The sequence below is a fragment of the Vidua chalybeata genome, chromosome 1 (assembly GCF_026979565.1).
Source record: "Vidua chalybeata isolate OUT-0048 chromosome 1, bVidCha1 merged haplotype, whole genome shotgun sequence".
Taxonomy (NCBI): domain Eukaryota; kingdom Metazoa; phylum Chordata; class Aves; order Passeriformes; family Viduidae; genus Vidua; species Vidua chalybeata.
In genome coordinates, this window is record NC_071530.1 from 129,276,050 (window position 1) to 129,295,881 (window position 19,832).

Below are 19,832 nucleotides of genomic sequence, written 5' to 3' on the forward strand. Positions count from 1 at the left end.
AAATGACAGGACAAGAAGACATAGTCTTAAGCTGCGCCAGAGGAGGTTTATGTTGGACATAAGGAGGAATTTTTTCACAGAAGGGGTGATTAGACACTGGAACGGGCTGCCCAGGGAAGTGGCGGAGTAACCGTCCCTGGAAGTGTTTAAGGACGGACCGGACGCAGCACTCAGTGCCATGTTCCGGCTGGCACGGTGGTGTTCGGTCAGAGGTTGGACTCGATGATCTCAGCGCTTCTTTCCAGCCGTACTGATTCTGCTTTTCTGGGATTGTGCGCTCGCCCCGCGGCGCCTCCAGTCCCGCGGCCCGTCCCGCAGGCCGAGGGGCGGGGCCGGGTGTCCATGGAAACCGAGCGCACGCGGAGCGCCGCCCTCCTTCCCTGCTTCCCGCCGGCCGCCGCCGCCATCGCCACCATGATGCTGCTGGGCCGCGGGCTGGACGCCAGGTACGGGGCCGCGGAGGGCCGGGGCAGCCCCGGGCTGCTGCGGGGGAGGAGGCCCTGCTTCCAGCAGCGTGCCCGGGGGTGGTGCGGGGCTCGGGGAGCGATGCGGGCCCGGTCCTTCTTAGCGCATCTGCCTCCCTAGGAGATGGGGCCGCCTCTGCTTTCCTCCGGTAAAGGCCGCAAAACTTTTCCAGGCCTAGTGTGCTATGCAGAGATGGGGTAAAGATGTGCTGCCGATATTTATTTGGACCTCTCGCGAGTAATTCTGTGGACAGTTCTAAGCGGTCGCGATAATGAGGGGGGAATAAAAACTTTTATACCCCCGCATAAGAAAACGTAGTATTTCGCGTCTCAAAATTAAATACTAGTTGCATGAGTGTACTGTAAGGTCTGAATTGTAAAGTGGGTGATTATGTCTTCCTCCTGGAGAGAAACACTTTCTGACATGAAGATCTTTCAAGGAAATAGGAAGTATATACCTTTTACTGAAGATTTTAACTGCTAATGCAATTTTGAAAAATAGCTTTATTAGTACTTAATGAAATTCTTAGTTGCCTACTCACCTGGTGAAACCGTCCCTATTCAAGTGGTTCTGTGCTCCATCATGTCCTGGAGGACTGAATAACTTCCATGGGGTTTTTTTTAGCCTTAATGGAATCTCTTTTGAACAGTCTTCCAGAGAGTTTGCCATGAAGCAACCCAACTGGATTTTTGCCTAAGGCAGAACTTTGGCATGAAATACTTTTCCTGAAGTAAAGATGTTCCTCATTTGACTTGATTGTATTGTTTAGTCTCAAAGTAGCACATTTTTTTGCTTATCATGTATCCTGATACAAAGTCAGTATTTAAATATTAATCAGCAGTATTGCGATAGCTTACAGATATGAAGGAAGTTTTTGTTTCTGTCCCTGCCAAAATAGTGGTAGGAGTGAATTCTCTTGCAGAGAATTCTGTCATTTCACATCAATAACTTTGTGTTAGACCATAGAGAGTTCTTAGGACCCAGTATCTGGCAGGCAGTGTTAGCTGAATTGTCTTACAGCTGATGCACTCTGATCAACTATGGGCATGAGTTCACATGACCATCAAATAATATGGGAATATGAAAGCAAAATACAAAGTGAAATTTGTGAGTTATTGGAATGACTTATCTAAATCATTAATAATGAAACATACAGGCATTGGATCAAATAAATTAATTAGATTTATGTAGTTTAAAAGAAAGTAATTTATTAGTGTGATGAATGTCCTTCCAGTGGTATTACAGTTTTCACCTCTGGTGTCCATTCACCTTTCTTCTTTAATTCTTGGTGGTATTTATCCTCTGTAGTGCAGTTTGCAATTTAAAGAACATTTAATATCTTTAGCTGTTTGTCCTCTACTGCCTAATTTCTCCAGCCATTGCCTTGCCTGTTTAGATTGCAGGCTGTTGTAGGAAGGGGTGGTCTTGCAGAAGTCTTGTTTGAGACTGCAGGTGTTATCACTGTGTTAGTAACTAATGCCATTAGTAATAGCAAGCTTTTGCTCAAATGCAGGAGGAAAACTTCCAAGCAGATTTGTGATTTGGGTTTTTGTCTACTGGATCTTTAAGTGTAAATCTGCTTTTTTGTTTCTTTGTTATGCATTCATAAATAAGCACGTATTACATCAGTTACAGCATTCTCTTTTTCAGAATAAATTTCTGCTTTGCACTAAAATGAGATATCCAAATTATTAGTAGTATAATTATATAGTTTTTCTTCTATATGTGTTGTAAACATTTCTGCCTGTCTTATTTTTCTTCGGTATCCAGGGACAATCAGACTAGACAAATGCAAGATGCTGTTTCAAATGTGGAAAAACATTTTGGTGAATTGTGCCAAATATTTGCTGGATATGTACGTAAAACTGCCAGACTACGAGACAAAGCAGATCTTCTAGTAAATGAAATATATGCATATGCAGCTACAGAGACACCAAACTTAAAAGTTGGACTGAAAAACTTTGCAGATGAATTCTCCAGACTTCAAGATTATCGCCAGGCAGAGGTACAAAATTAAAGCTGTACATGTTGTGTTTGCCATCTGAACTTTTCAGTTACTTATCTGTGATTAAAAGGGAAATCATATACTCTGCAATCAGAAGAGAAACAGGAGAAAACACGTCTAAATATATTAATGTCTGAGCAGGGTAGGCTGCCAAAGCAGTCATCATTTACACTCCTAATCACTTCAGGGAAAACTGCCTAAAATTAGTACTGTTGAAGTCAGGAAAACTATCCATATGAACACTTGAAGTATTTGAGAAAGAGCATATTTTTTTTAATTGGACTTACACTTTAGATTATGATTTATGGTTAATAAAGTGTTCTTTTTAGTTGTGTGACTTGAGTTGTCTAGCAGCAGCTGAGGCAAAATCAGTCATTTTCCTTTTGCTGAGCATTATCAGAAATAGTATTGAAGAGGTACTGTCAGGGAGCACTGTAGATTTCATAAGTTTGTACTTCAACATTAAAAGTACAAACTTGATTTGGACCATATGTGACTATATAATCACGTTTCTGTTAGATGAGTGAGAGTGTTAAGGTGTTTATGCCACTTACGCATTTATGTGTGGTGCCAGTAAAACTGTAACATACGATGCAGAATTCCAAATACTGAGGTTAAATAAAAATTCATTTACATGTACTCAAACTAGTTTTTGGAGTATATATCTATTCTTTTAGTAGAACATAGAAAATTCCCATTTATAGTTTTGAACAGCTAAGACCCACTGTAATTCTAAAAAGAGACTGAAGTAGACATTCTTTATGTCTTCAGATAGGACTTTTTTTATTTTGGAGAGCATTGCAAGTCATCTTTTCATAATAACAAAGTGGAAAAAGAAAACCTTTTAAAAGTAGTTAATATGGGAAGCGGAGAGTTTGAAATACAAGGAATATGTGTGGATCTTTAACAATCTATTTAGGGAGGGTTTTTTAAGAAGTAATAAGAAACCTTAGGGTGTGTGCAATTTTTATTTTTCCATAAGCTCTTATACATCTGTATAAGCCACATGTAGGTCCTTATTCAGTTGATTTAATAGCAGATTATCCTCTGCTATTACATTTATATTGTGGCCAAAGGTGAATGCGAACTCAGAATGCCTGATCTCTCTGTTTTCATCATTCAGCTCTGTTACACATGTAACAACTAGAGTTTTGCTTTTGTTGATTTTAAATGTGTTTTTAAAAACTGACATTTGGCTTCATCCTCCTGCCATGCCTGTTTGTAAACCAACATTGCCCCTGTGAAAGAAAAAAGGCAGAAGCAGCAAAGGAAAAGAGAAGCTTTTAGTCTTTAAATCAAGTTCTCCTTTGCTCCTCAAAATATATTATCTCAGCTTTGTTTCTTCTGGGCATCAAGTCACTTAACAGTTTTCCTGTATGCTGACAAAATGGGCAAGAGAAAATTATCTTATAAGGATTACCAATTTCTGGTCTTTAGCTGCAGTGCTAGATATATAAATACTAAGGTGTGAGGTACCACAGCATGTAAGTAAGTAAGATGGGCAGGTTATCTGGTACGTGTGTAACATGTGTGTTGTTTAGAGCCTTACTGACCTATTCCTTTCTATTCTATTGGCAGTTCAAGTGAAATTGTTTGACAGTGCACTGGTAGATGGTATCAAGGAGAAATGTTTGCTCAGCTGACATAGATTTTGGCTGACTGGTGACTACCAGTATCAGTATAGAGGGAACTGTCCCTTCCCAGAGGTATGCACCTTGTCCTAATCTGGATGTAGATGTCCTAATCTGGATGGGCCACAGGACTCACTCATGGTCCATAAGTCATTGGCAGATTACACTGGGGCCACTCAGACAGTTTTGTCAGATTTGACAAGCAGGTCTTATCCTATTGCCTGTCTGACCATATGTAGCTGTTTTTCTGACTAGGAGAACTGAAACAAAAATTCAGAACCCCTCATTTGTGAGAGCATTTATGCATATTACATACCCTGTTACTGGTATTTTTAGTGCAGTCAGTACCAGTGATGCTGTTTCCATTATTTTTAAGTGTTCCATTTTGTACAGTAAAGATTGCTTAGTCTGTAACCTTATCAGTAAGTATACAGCAAATACACTGATCTTTAGACAGAAAGCTACAGAACTCCAAGATGCAATGCTGGATGTATTTAGTACTCAGTTTGATGTATTCATAATTTTCCACGTTTCAGTTATCCTGATCTAAGTAATAAAAAAGGAATTCCACTAGAAATCAGCTTGAGCTCTTCAGAAAATAAATTCCTTCTTGGTTAATGTACTTGACTGTAGTTTTTACAAAATTTTTAAAAACCCTTATCCTAATATTTTTTCAGCATATATGGATTTAATTTGTAATAAGATGAGTCACTATTAAAATAATTGTTTCCTATTTCTACACACCATGGATATGGATGATTTTGGCAACCTTGTGATTTCTTTTTGTAGGTTGACAGGCTGGAAGCCAAGGTTGTTGAACCTCTGAAATCTTATGGGACCATAGTGAAACTTAAAAGGGTAGGTTAAACATGTGTTTTCTCACAAGGTGCATTTCTGTGTTCTGGCCACTCAGTTGAAAACTTCTTCTTTATGGGGAAAATGGTTCTGCTTTTTCGTATTTCAGTAATCAGTTTAGCTTAATTATGTAGTTAGACATCTGAACTGAAGCTATATATATGTTGGAGGAAAGAGCTTTGATATGAAGACAAGGCTCTTCAAGCACAAAAAAATGCTCAGAAAAGGCATTAGTATGAAATTTCCTGGATAATGTAAATTCAGGACTTTTTATTTATAGATAATGTAATTTATTATTGTGTGATTTTGATGATGATGGTGATATTATTACTGTTACTACTACTACTACTACTTTGGCTCTTAGTCATCAATATGCTGCCTTTAACAGATGTTCTAACTCAGAATTACGTTCTACATTAAAGTTCATAACTTAGAAAACACATTTGAACCCGATAAGTAGGTAGTGCCTAAATCCCTCTTCGTTAAGTCATCATATCCTACACTTGAGTAGGACTACCCATGGTAGTCCTTAGCAGAGCTGTAGACTGTAGAGCCTAAAACCTGGTATCTTAATGGTCCCCAGTTTGTGAGATCTAGAAATGGGTACTTTGTCGGGTATAAATGCTGAGGGTGGAAGACAAGTTTCATGTGTTTGTGGCAGTAGGGCTGCTGAGGAGACACAAAACATTACAGCAATGCCTGGGGCTTCCAAAGCATTGAAGAGACTTTCTTGAGGTGCTCTGCCACTGATACCCAGTAATGCTGTGGACAGAAGCAACTGAAACAGAGCCATTGCTTGCAACATTGAATTGAATTTCCTGTGGTCTTTGCCTTTCAGAATGTCTGAATGCTTCAGAAAGCATTGCATAATGTTTATTTTAGCTATAGTGAGGAATACAAGAACATTTTTAAACTGTAGATGAGATCAACTATTTTGCCAGTTTACCTTTGAACTAAGATAGAGTTCTCTAAAGATGTAGGCCATTAAATGGCTATTTTTTTCCCATGGCACGTTGACCACAAACCTTGGTTAAAACTTCAACTACCTGGTCTTCAGTTATCTTCTGTAATCACTGGGACATATTTAGTGACAAAGGAAATTTTGTCACTCATGTAAATCTAGCACAGGCTGCTAGTTCTAGGACTGCTTTAGCTGTAACTACATTAGCTGACTAAGTTAAATCAGGCAGAGTATGTCATTATAGCTACTTTCTATAAAGGGGATGTTCTCACTGCTGCTTACTCAGTTGATCTGTTCAAGGAAGTACACAGCAGTATCTCTGTGCTTTATCTAAAAACATCTGTTGCTTTTTGTGTGGTGTAAGACATCAATGTCCTGTGCTACTAAATGCTTTAAAGAGGCCCAGGTCAATCAGACTAGTGTCCTAGATCTGCTAATGCAGTAAAGTTGTTTCATTCACTTGTTCTGGTTTACAATGCTGAATAGCTTCAGTGGAAGCTAAAACAATATTCTTGTCCTGTAACACAGCTTAAATGTAGGATGAGGATTTCTTTCTGTTTCATTGTTCTATATATCAATCTGCACTTTTCTGCTTTTTGGCAACTCTGTTCCTGGTTCCTTTTCTTCATGTAAAACAGGACATCATAAAACCAAGGTGATCCACGTGCAGAAGAAAGGATTGATTTGCTTTAATAACTTCAGTGACTAAAGCAGGTAACAGTACAGTGATGAAGCTCTGCCAGCTCATTGTCTGGTGGATGAACTATAGCTGTACTTCTGTATGATTTGGAAATAGATGGGTGACCAGAGTTCTTAAGTGTGACTTGAATTCATAGTTAAAACCTAGAGGGACTATGAATAATTTTATATTCTTTGTACCTTTATCTCATTGCCTATTCCATTCCACTTTTAATAGAGTGTAACTAAAGCATATTTTCCAAAAACATGTCAAAGCTTGGTCTAAAGACACTGGAGGTGAATGTAGGACTGTTGGTAGTAGTTAGTGGTTAGTTGATGTTTGTGGTGTTTTGTTTTAAATTAAAGACTTCACCTAATCTTTAGTTCTTTTTATATGCTCCACTGAGATGTAAGAGCTCTGTAATGCCCTGGGGTTTTTTCTGGATGAAGGTATTTAGATGCTAGTAAAACAATTTTTTTTTTCTGTTAGGTAATGTACACCTTGATTCTTTCACCATAAATTGCATTTCCCCAGCTTTTTAATATTTTTATTGTTTTTTTTTTTCTGTGCCCTTTTCTTGGACAAAATATGTATGTAACTGTGCCTTACTTTTGTACATCCAAAACTTGTATACAGCTTTACCACTATGACCATAGTAGCACTAATTCTTTGTCACACTTCGTCTAGAAGATAAATATGTTTCATGGTGGCTGTTGCTACAGAAAACAGAGGTAGAGGAGGGAACAGTTCAGTCCCTGTAGTATTTCCAAAGTCACTACATGCTAGAAAGAAAACACTGAATTTAATAATGGTAACTCTAGAACTTTGCATCCTCAAGTACTCTTTGCATGAAAGTCAGCACCCTTTCAAGCCACAGTGTTAAATCTGATTGACTGTTTTAAATGGGCCTAGAAAATAAGTGCTATTAACAGGTCTCAGTCATCAAATAGCACTAAACATGTAGCTGTGACCATTAGATGGAAAACTTTGTTGTTTCAAAAAGAAATAAGTTCTTTTCTCTTTCTCTACCTTTAAAACTGGAAAAAAATTAAAATTTTGTATTATTGCTTTTCTTGTAGCCACATGGTTCTCATAAAAGCAAAAGGCCTTTTCAGTAGTCTTTGACTGTAGAGATTGTGTAAATTCCCTTCTGAAAGAACAGCAGTAAAATCAGCATTGATGGGCTGAACATTAAGTAGTTTTTATTATCAGAAGCCAGCTCTGTGTCCCTAGAGTTGAAGGAAAATGGCAGTTATATACAAGGACATACAGACACTAAGGATAGAAACAAGGAAGAAGCTGCATGTTTTGACCCTGACCTCATGTGCAGCCTCATTATTGAAGGAACACACAGCACTGTGAAACTTGTCAATCTTGTGCTTGTCACTGAGTAGTGATCTGGTCACAGGATCACAAAACTTATTCTTAGTTGCATATAAAGACATACATATTAGAAAGACATACTCTTAGTTGTATATCCTTCTGAGTCAAGGCAACATACAAGCATTAAAATTGTGAAATCCAAGGAAAGAGCACAGACAGCTTCCCAATATGATAGATTCTAATAGCTCTAATTCCATTCTGGAGTAGTAAATAAATGGGAAGTGGTATTTTAGAGTGAAAAGTCATTTGAAATGCATGCCCAATCCTGCCTCAGATTTTTGTTGGACTTTAGACTGTATTTCTGCTTGTTCTAAACTACTGCTCCTTTAAACTGGAACCATCAAAATTAATGACCTTTTCCATACCAGCATCAATGGAGTGATAAATACTTGACTGATAATCTTACATTCCATGAATACCAACCAGTTAGCAAAACAATTTTATATCTTGAACAAAAATTTGAGAAAACTTGTAGATGAACATTCTTAAATTGTCACAGATCTTCCTAGAAGTACATACTACTTCTCCTTTGGAAATGAGCAAAACCAGTTATCAACAGTTTCTGCCTTTTCTAGATCAGTTAAGTTTTGTCTTCTCCAGTTCCATCATTACTTGGATGGAACTGTTCAAATGGTTTTAAACACTTTACTAAATGCATATATATAAATATGCAGCTTAACCCTTTCAGCCATAGAATATGGTACCTTGTAGCACAGAATTGTTTAGGTTGAAAAAGACCTCTGTAATCATTGAGTGCAACCATTAGCCCAGCACCACCATGTTCACCAGTAAACTGTCCCCGAGTGCCATATCAACACCTTTTTGGAACACTTCCAGAATGGTGATTCCATCTGTTCCCTGGGCAGCCTATTCCAATGCCTGACCACTCCTCCCGTGGAAAAAAATTTTCCTAATATTTCATTTAAACCTCCCCTGGTGCAGCTTATATGTCCTCATGCTGTCACTGATTGCCTGGGAGAAGAGACTGATCCATACCTGGCTACAGCTCCTTTCAGGGAGCTGTAGAGAACTATTAGGTTCCCCCGAGCCTCCTCCTGGCTAAACACTCCCAGCTCCCTCAGCCACTCCTCATCAGACTTCTGCTCCAGCCCAGTCAGCAGCTCCACTGCCAGCAGTGACAGCAATTGACAGTGGACAGGTGACAGCAGTTACATTTTCTTCATAACTTCTCCTTGGTACTGGCTGCTGCTTGCTTTGGGTTTTTTGTAATGATGCCAGTTTTTCTGATGTTGCTTTTTATTTCTAAGTACCACATTTATTCTATTGCTAAGTCAGGAATGAGTCTGCCTTCTTAACACTTTTGGGATCTCAGCTTTGACCATCTGCTATATTTTTCATGTAAAGCTGTGAATATCTTTCTTTCCTTCTCCACATTTTCAATTATAACATGTGCTGTAGGGAGTTGCACAAGGTGCTAAACTCTCTCAGTCCCCACTGACTTCTCTTTCATAGGATCAATTTACAGATTACTAAAATCTGTTTTTTTATTTGAAGCAGAGCTGTTCATATTTTCTAGGCAATGCTTGTATGAAGAGAGCATATTTTGTATTATCCTAGATGTATTTCAAACGTGTCTAAAACATTTTATTTCCAGGATGATCTTAGAGCAACTTTAACAGCAAAGAACCGAGAAGCCAAGCAATTATCTCAACTGGAAAAGACGCGTCAGCGGAATCCATCAGATCTACACATTATTGTATCCTGCATTTCTAGTCACGATAAGAAATGTTTTTTAAATTTCTTGGGAATTAAACTGTTATGTTTAGGAAGTAGTAATAACAGTAGTGCTCCTTAGAGGGACTGTTTCCAATGTTGAATCTTTTCTTAAATTTAATGAAGAGTTACAGCTGCTACAGAGCAGTAGTTACTCACTTTTGACTTGAAAAGAAACTATGAATTATTTGATATGATTATGCAAGAGAGGTTGGCATAAATTTTACATCCAGGAATTTGGAACTTTTTAAAAGTAAGTGTAATCAGACAATTTATTTTTTATTTCTGTGGATTTATTGTTTTTCTCCCTGCCATTTTGGTCTTTGTACCTAGATGGGATATGAGTTTCCTCCAGCTTGCATGAAAGTTGTTATTCTGCTAGTAGAATACTCAACTAGACTACTCTTCCTTTCCAAAGACCAGTCACCCTCCCCAGTACACTATTCTGTATCGCGGTGGGAAAAATTAAGCATCCATCAAACTGAATTAGAATTTCCATTAAAATCTCATCAAAGTTTCAAATTTTGACGCAATCAGAATCTAAGGAATGCCAAAATAAATGGGATCAAGGTAATCCTACTTCAGTCCCTTTATGCTTGTGTACTATGATAGAGGATCTAGCTTCATGATCATAATTCAAGTGCTGTTTATTTTTTATTACATTTTAGTGTTGGACTTGAGAGTTAAGCAGTCGTATTCATTGTTGGATTTTATCAACTCTATTTCAGAATCTTCAGGATCTTTGTAGTGACTGGGGCATGAGACTGTAGAAAGAGTGAAAATGACTGTGTTGGTCAAACAGAACACAGGAGAATTTTTATTTGTTATTTTCATTTTCACCAGAGGATTTCCATTTAATATTAATCAAATCAGTTAAATCAAGTCATGACTAATTAGAATTCCTCATGTAATAAAGACAACATGTGTGTCAGCCACAGGGTTAGAACTTGAGCTGTGTTGCAAGTTGTCTTTTGTTGGAATTAAGGAAGTAAATTATAACAACAAGCTGTTTTTTCCCAAAGGGAGACTGGTCCCATTTTTCTCCCTCGAGCTAATTCCCATTTCATTTCATGGGTATGTCACTGGCACCTAGTTAATTTCTTTTTGTTTCTTTTCTAAGCTTCTCCCAAACACACTTCTGTGACTTAGCTTCTTGTAACACCTGTTTTCTACACTTAAGGCTTTGCCTGAAGAGTTACAAAATCTCAGTACAGTCTAATTCTGCGCATGGCAAAAGCACCAAATGCTGCCTATTAGCATTTTAAAGTGATTGACACTTAAAAAGGTTAGATTGACACTTAAAATGCATAAAAAGGTATTAGAAGCAGGAATGTGTTAATTTGCTTTTGAGGATGTATGCAGGTCAGCTTTCAGATCTGAGAGAGGCTTTACCACATTAGAGCTCATCAGCTGTGCTCCTGCAGGGGTTCTCTTATTCTTGAGCAACTGTGATGTTGCAGCAGTGAACAACTTTGGCCACAGATAGCAAAGAATCTGTACTCACTCCCATCTTACAAATGCTGTGTTAGCACAGCTTTGAAAGGAAAACATTACCAGATTTTTAAAAATACACTTCTGTAAATCAAAATAGATTTTTTTTCCTGAAGAAGTCTGCTAAACTGCTTTTTATTTTATTATTTTAAATATAAATAACCAAGCCCTCAGTCCAAAACAGACAGCTCTCCTGTTTTGGCCTGGATACTTGAATTCTAGCAAAACTCTAACAACCTTTACATCTTACACCCAGAGGCTTCAGACAACATAATAACAGCACTAAATATATTGATGTTTTGAAATAACTAAGGTAAATAATTCACAGTAAAAGTAGAAGTGAAAATGAACATGTTCATGAATACTGATTGTTACATTGCCATTTTTTCCTTTACTAATATTTCCAGTCACAGGTGAGTGTTCAGAAGAAAAAATACGAAACTGCTGTTGTCCAAATTATGCAGGCTCTGTGACTTTAGACACTTCACTGTAAAACAACCAGAATTCCTCTCCCAAACCATATGTGCACAAATTATGTCCAATTTAAGATGTATTGAGGAGGTGTATTTGATTATCATAGAAATAACATCGTGTATTTGTATATGTAAGGGTTGCATATGCATAATAGCTGCCATCACTTACAGAGTGACTGATTGAAGTAATTGAACATACACAAAATGTCTTTTCTTCCCGCCTGTGGTTTGGACAAAATCAAGAGAGAGATGAACATGTGACCTTATGTATTACTAAAGATCATTATCAATTTTGTTTGCCCTGTAATGGCAAAATTGTGTCTATGATTTTAGGCTGTTTTTGAAACGAGATTGTTTCAAATTGATAATCCTGTAAAATAAGATTAGCAGATTATAATCAAAGAAGTGAATAGAGCATGCCTTATGCCTTAGGTTTCTATATATGTAACACTAAAAGCTAGATTATAGGAACTGGACCTGTGGTGTCTTTTCCATTAAAAAAAATCCTCTCCAGTTGCAGTTTTGTAGAAATGGGAAGAACCTTACAACTTGATCATAGGATGCAGTACTTGATCCATATACTACTTCCAAATCTCATGACAAAACAGATTTGTGACGATACTTACTGACTGAGCCTGTAAGTATCACTAGTGTATGATGTTTGACCACTAATGTATGGAAAATAACAGAAGTTTAGACCCAAATCTTACAGATTTCAAGTGCAAGCTCTTACAGCTGTACATTGTTAATTTATAATAGTACACAGTTCTCAAGCTTGACTTAATCAGAATAGTTTCAATATCTTTCATTAAATGGTAGTGAACCTTCTATAAAGTTATAATTATATCTAATTAAAATAGCTATCTAAAATGCTTTTTGTAGTAACAAAATAATAAAAAAATGTGTATTTATGTGTTAGGAATTGGTTGATGTGTCCCCTTCCCAGTGCCCTGCTGAAGATGTTTTTTATAAGATATTTTAATAATACAAAAATATTAAGAACATAAAACACCTAAAATGCATTTGAATCTAAAAATTACAGTAACTCTAGCCTGAGATTGAGATATTTACAGGATAAGTGCATTAGTTCCAGCTGCTGCTATAATTGTCTATTTAAATAATTTGTCAAAACATACTGAGATGAGGTTCAGCACACTATACTGGAAAAGAATCTTTCTGGACCCAGCAGGTTAATCTGCAGTAGAAAACAAGGGGTTGTCTTTCCTGCTCACCCACCACTCTGGCCTGCGCTGGGTTAAGTACCTACACCCAGTTACTGTGTCGTCAATGGGATGTCAGGACTGGCTCAGTAAAACTATCCCATGATTATTACAGAAAATGAATCAGGGCAGAGGGACTTTCCTGACCGGCTGCAGCTGGTCATTTTTCATGTTTCACATCAAAGTCACAACAGTGTAGAAAGCATCTTTATATGTTCATTAAGCTACAGATTTAAAATACCGTAACACAGATATGCATTGTTTTGCAAACTTGGACTTAAATCATGGCAATTACAGCAAATAGCTTTGTATCAAATGCAAGACTAATTTCACCTTTGTGTTACTTTGCCAGGCTGAATGTGAACTGCAGAGAGCGACACTGGATGCTACTCGAACAACTCGGCACTTAGAGGAAACCATTGATAATTTTGAGAAACAGAAGATAAGGGATATCAAAGTATGTGGGCTCGTATTTCATGTCGCATAATAAAATTACTATAGTTAGTCAGGGGCAAGATTAGCAACATTCTAGTATTCACTGAAATGCAAATCTCATGGTATTCATTAATATTTCACAGATTTGTAAATTATAGATATAGAATCTACAGATAACTTATCCTCAGCCTATTATAAAAGATAGTCTTCAAAACAGCAAAACTTCTGATGGATGATCTCTTGGGAAGACATACTGGAGATTATGAAGTGACTTTTCAGTGACATGTTATTCCTAATACGTTTCCTCTTTAATTTTGAAGTACTTATTTGGAATTTATTATTAAATAATAACTGTGTGATAGCCCAGCCAGAATTTATGTTTAATGTCTAAAATTTAGGTCTGACTATTTAAAAGTACTAAGTATCATGCAGTTATTTATGTCATATAAATACCAAACACAGAATACAGTAATTTTTCGAAGTGCAAATATACTTTACTGCATTAAGAAAACAAATATTTTCACTTGTTTTCAGAACATATTTTCTGAATTTATAACTATTGAAATGTTGTTCCATGGGAAAGCTTTAGAGATATATACTGCTGCCTATCAAAATATCCAAAATATTGATGAAAATGAAGATTTGGAGGTAAGAGTGATTGAGACTTGCTTTTCTTACTTCCTATATAAAATGACTTCCTGTATAAAAACAGTTTTCACAGTTCGGCTACACATGTCCCACACAGAAAAATGCAACAAATACTTCAGGTTCCCAGAACAAACTCATGTATACCAAGCTTTTTTTTTTTTTTTGCACTTCTTCAGCAAACATGCAGGTTTGTAATCTCAGAGAACACAAACAGAGAGCAACTGCAGTGGCAATCTAATCTTTCCCACAAAACACAGAGACTCAAAAAATTACATGCCACTCCAAGCTCAGCTAAACATAAAACAGTTTTAAAGAACACTTCTGCAGTGAGTCTTGCTCTAAAGATGCACACAGAAAAAATCTTATACTACTGTGATAAGATGATGTAGAGATTAATTACTACATTAAAGATCTCCCTCTAACCTGAATTTTGTTTGCTTGTTTTCATCTTTTAATCATTTTCATTAGGCTGCTCTAGAATTAAGAGACAATTGTTGTTTACTACATTGGGTTTTACTTGTGGCAGTAACCAGCTTCAAGTCACCCTTTCTTTTCTTCTTGAATTATAGTCTCTCTTTCCCAAGATATGCTTTTCAGTCCTTTATTCATTCTTGCAGTTCTTCTGGATGTTGGGTCTTTAAACTTAGTATCATGAAAGTATGTGTTGTATATGTATGTTTGGTTTGTCAAAAAAGTTGGATAATTTTCAGACTTTTTTGTAAATCCTACCAGTCATAATTTTACTCTGCCTATGACATAGCTCAGAACCAAGTTAGCACAAGACTTAAAACCATGAGTCTTCAGTGACAGTCATATTTGAGACTACTTGGTAATTCTACTTCATTTAAACTATGCCATGGCAATTTTGTATTATTTTAGTTTCACAATTATAATGTCACATGGCACCAATTCAGAAATTTCCTTAAAGTCAGTACTTTGTCTTTCACAACCAAATTTTTAATCTCATTTTAAATTTCCTGTTAATTGGACAATTATTTACTTTTCATAAAAATACTGACCAGAATGTACCATCTCCCTGACTTAAAGTCTTGCACAAATAGCTGTATTGGTTATTGAAATAACTTGAAAATATAATGGATGTCATGGTCTCCCCTGTATTCTAAGAGGTTTCCCAAATTTTTCTTGAGTTGTACATCTCATGTACATTGCAAGTAACATTTTTCCGATGCAGTTGTGACGAACAGCAGGGATTTGCTTGTGAAGGGGTTGAGTTCATCTTTGCAAGAAATGGAAAGCCTGAAGGAGTTGCTGGGGTTCATAATTCTAGCTTAGCCTGAAACTTAGCTGCATATGTTGGTGGGAAATCATTGCAGTTTTCCCTGTGTAAATGCCCCCAAACCTCTGCAGAAATTTTGACCACATAAGAATGTTGATGTGTCTCAGGTTAAGCAAAGGCTTTGTTTCGGCTAAAAGTGATCAGTCCAAACTACAGTCGATGCACATCTTTAGATAAAGTTTTCTTCTCCAGTGCTGCATTTCTGCAAGTTTCAGTCTTGATGATTCTTAGCTTGCAAGCATCTAAGTCACAGCTTTCTCCATTTGATTAGGTTTTTCGGAGCTCACTTTATCCACCAGACTATCAGTCTCGCTTAGACATAGTTCGTGCAAATTCCAAGTCCCCCCTGCAAAGAACTGGCTCCTCAAAATCTTCACTGAGAACAGCACAGGTAAGAAAAAAATTACATACTAAATCACTATATTAAAGCTCTACTTAAGATATTGTTTTAGCTAATGCACATGGATCCACTCTCTTTACTCAGTTCAGGACCATCAGAAATGTAAGGAAACTTTCAATGGCATAAATATCATAATAAGCTCTTGATGATGCTGCTTTATCCTTGAAGAGAGAAAACCCTCAGCTCTTAAAGCTGTGTTGCTTACTTTTGACAAATGTTCTTTCCAGCAATACTTAGTCTTCCATCAACAAACTGTGGCAGCTTGCAGAGAAGAGATCTAGGAGCTTATCTGAAAGAGTAGTGACATTTTTTAAATACTTGCATATTTTTAGTATTCAGATTCTAAAGTGTGGCCTCTCTACCAGATCCTAATCCAGACTAGTGATACCTTCTAGCAGCAGAGCAAACCCATGACCAACAGACCTCTCCTTGTATACTCTGAAAATTCACAGCAAGTGAGGAAAAGGGTGATAAAAATGAGTGAAACAGCTGAAGACAGTGCCACTCTTCTTGGACCAGCTACCTTGCAAATATCTTTGCCACTTGTTTACAGCAGCAAACTTGCAGACATTGCAAAATGGCTAAATTATTTTTAACGCATTCCAACTGTAATCCTGTAACTACAATGATTCTTACCAGTGTTTGAGTTAAAGACAAAGCCATATTTAAAACGCATGTATCTTACCTTTCTTCTTTGAATATAATCACGCATTGATACTGTAGTAAGGAAAACTTTTGACTTCATACACACTTTACACCTTCTCTGCTCTCAACACAGATCAATTATTATAGTTGAGCTGTCTGTTGAAAGTATGAATTGTGTCATCTGAAGAGATACAACCTAGTGAGTCAGTGCATGAAGTACCACTTTGAATAACTTGCCAGTCCTCTCTATTACTCAAGCAAATTTCATATTCAAGCTACTTCAGAAAATGTAAGAGAGAAAAAAAAAGAAAATGAGAAAACTGAGAGTATGTACACTATGATTTCTCCCAGAGGTGGAGTGGAACTCCATTTTGACTAACTTGCAGGTTAACCTTTCTCATTTCCTAGACCGCTCTTAATTATAACTCTGGGTGTTAGTGTTCTCATAACCTCTAACTTACCTGAAAAGAACAGGAAGTCATCTAGACCTAGAGGGAAACTGCAATGCAATTCAAAATAAGGTCATCTTACTTGGCTGTGCAGTGTGTCTGCAGAGGAGGATCATATGGCAGAAAAGGTGTGGAACACCCTACTAATGAGTCACCATAGGGCAGTGAAGAAAGGGCAGCCCTTTCTGATTCTGTAAATATTATGGTGCTGAAATACACTAAGGGCTCTAATCTTTGGAACCACCAGACATCTCTTGAGAAAAAAAATGCTGTATTCAGAAAAACCTGCAGGTGACTTGTTTTTTCTGTGGATCTTTCAGTCTGAAATTTTTGACAATCTAGTTTCCTGCTGCACAGTAATCCTTTACTGTCTGTAATGTAGAACTTTGCAATTTCCAATGTAAAGCAGTATAAATGATGTGGGAAGCAGTTCACAGAATCACACAGCCCAAGTCTGTGGGGCAGGGGAGCACAGACACACACACACAGACACACTAACCTGTAGGTGGGGGACAGTGTGGGAAGTCACTGCATACTAGATGGAATAAAGCGTGCTAGTAACACAGTTCAGGTATTTTCAGAGGATTTAACACATACCATCTTTGAATTTGTTTCTAGCTCTGTAAACTAACTTTCTGTATTATCTGTATGTTAAAAATCTAAAGTATTCCTTGAACCTGATTGATTTTCTCACAAAGAGCTATGTCCTTCATTTGACAACACTTCACTTGGCAATTTATCCAAAACGTTGGTTTGCCAATTCAGGTCGATACGGCTTATATTTTAGAACTATAGCAAAACAGAATGATCTTTTCCAGATATTTAAAGTCAAATTTAACTACATAAGTTTTATCTAAATGCATTAAATATAACAAACTTTTGCACTGACACTCTGTAGGACAGCAAAGTATCATTTTAACCATTATTCAAAATGTCTACATCCACGTGTTCAGCACTAAGATGTGGAAAGAATTACCATGTTTCTGAAGTAGCATTTGCAGTGAAAGATGGAGCTGAACTACTTAAGCAAGGACTGTCATCACCTACATGCAACTCATAGAATCAATTTTTACGTAAAATTATTTATGGTCAAAAAATTATATTCTTCGTTTTTGCATTAAGTTATGAAAAATTAAATTTCAATAATGGTATGTTTTAGTTCTTTGGCACAATAACTTGGATTTAAACTGCTTAATTGCTTTTCCCATCTTCCTTCCCTGATCCTGTTTGGTTCTTAGGGATAGCCATCTTACCACCACCAGTGGTAATATTTAATATACTATTTAGTTAATTGCTGCATGGTCAGAGGTATTTGAGTAGTGACCAGAAAGAACCCATAAAGCCATAACAGTTCCTGTTTCAGGAAAGGGGAGAGCTTTTCTTCAGAAATATGATGCAAATTCTGCTGAAGAATTTCAGATGCTCTGAACTAGGAAAAAAACTTAAAAAAATTAGTCTATCCCAGTGAAATTCATTTCAGCTTAACAGGCTCAATCTGCAGCATTTCTTAAACTCCAATGACAAATCACTGCCATTGTCTTTTTCTTCTTTCACAGAAAGAGAGACTGCTGCTTTAGACATTTCAATTCAAGTTAACCCAGCTTCACCCAATGATTAACTCCATTTTCTGTTGTGTTCAGGAATTTGTAAGCAAATATTTGCTGTGAGCTAAATCATGTACTTTGTGAGCATGAACAAGATTAAGGATTTTTCTTCTTTCAGAAGTTCAATGACTACAGTTTGCTTTATGCACCCACAAAAAACTTACACTACATACATGGTTGTATGAATTATAACATGTCAGAAGTCAATTTAATAATGAGCATTTAAGGACCTTTAAAATAGGGGGCTGCTTAAAAAAAAGGCAAGCTCTGTCTTCAGTACAGAGATTTTTATTATATCACTCTATGTTAAAAGACACAGAAAATATAACCAAAATTAGAGCTGCAGATGCCCTTAAAGAACTACTGAACCTGAAATTTTTCAAAAGCATTCCAGATGACTTGGATAATTGTCTTCAATGTTCTCTTTCTTATGGGGAAAGGAAAAAAAAATGTATCCTTCTTTAAATTGTAAATGTTGCATTGTCTGTGAAGAATCTGTATTCAATAGGAATTAGATTGAACCCTCATTAAAAAAAGTACAGACTGCAGAATCTGTCAAATGAGATGAAAGCTCGGCAGCTGGCACTTGTTTTTAATGTTTGATGAACCAAAAAGAGGAGTCACTCTAAAGGCAAGCACTGTTGGGCAGGGAAAGAAGTTCATCTATGAATCAAGACTCTTAAGTTTGTCTAATTCATTCTTGAAAAAAAAAGGTAAAAAGCTTAGAGCAGCATAGTTTTGAGCTTTTAACTGACGAGGTCTGATGTCTACAAGGTAAGATTAGGCCCTAATACTCCTATTCAGCCTGCTGCTTCAGCAGCCAACCCAGGAAAAAACTGATTTGCATCTTGTTGATTTTTAGCATTAATTTGGTAAAAATACTATTTTCCCTATCCTATAATACTTCTGAAGGACTACATGGATTTTTTTTAGCTTTTAAAAATCATTATTGTATTTTTATTCCATGTCATGTATTCTTCCATTGGTGTGCATGTTATGAAGAGTTAATAAATAAACATCTTACCCCCTCCCCCAAATGAAAACCCTACAAACATTTAGGCTGAAAATGCCAATGGAGAATTATTTTTGTTTGCAGAAAACAAACAGTTTATATCCTTTTGTTGGATTTATGTTTTATCAGATTTCTCGCAGAATGCTAAGAAAAGATGAAGAAGAGGAAGAGGAGGAAGATGAAGATGACGAAGAGGAGGATGATGAGGACGAATTTGATGCTACTAAGGAAGTGAGATAACAAAACTATTCTAATAGGGGCTTTTTTATTAAGGGGGGGAAAAAAACCCCTTTACCAAAAGGCTTTTGTATATTGGATCTAAAATTTCACCAGGGCTATGTATTTAGAATTCCAGCAGGAGCAAGAATCAGCACTGATTTTAGAGTGCCAGACAACAAATGACCAGTTTCAAAGAATGGGAAAAAAATCCACTGAAAGTGGGCAA

At 36.8% G+C, this 19,832-nt stretch overlaps 1 protein-coding gene across 2 annotated transcripts in view; it reads left to right on the forward strand.

Annotated features, from left to right (window-relative positions):
• Positions 1 to 19,832, forward strand: part of CIBAR1 (CBY1 interacting BAR domain containing 1) — a 24,556-nt gene continuing 4,724 nt past the window's right edge. The window contains exons 1-8 of one of the 2 annotated variants that reach the window (XM_053937230.1): positions 1 to 446; positions 2,236 to 2,470; positions 4,891 to 4,959; positions 9,595 to 9,696; positions 13,250 to 13,354; positions 13,867 to 13,980; positions 15,549 to 15,668; positions 19,517 to 19,618. In XM_053937230.1, coding sequence (XP_053793205.1) covers positions 223 to 446; positions 2,236 to 2,470; positions 4,891 to 4,959; positions 9,595 to 9,696; positions 13,250 to 13,354; positions 13,867 to 13,980; positions 15,549 to 15,668; positions 19,517 to 19,618 — 1,071 coding nt within the window. In that variant the 5' untranslated portion in view covers positions 1 to 222. The remainder of the gene's footprint in view (positions 447 to 2,235; positions 2,471 to 4,890; positions 4,960 to 9,594; positions 9,697 to 13,249; positions 13,355 to 13,866; positions 13,981 to 15,548; positions 15,669 to 19,516; positions 19,619 to 19,832) is intronic. The other variant, XM_053936484.1, reaches the window with a different exon arrangement.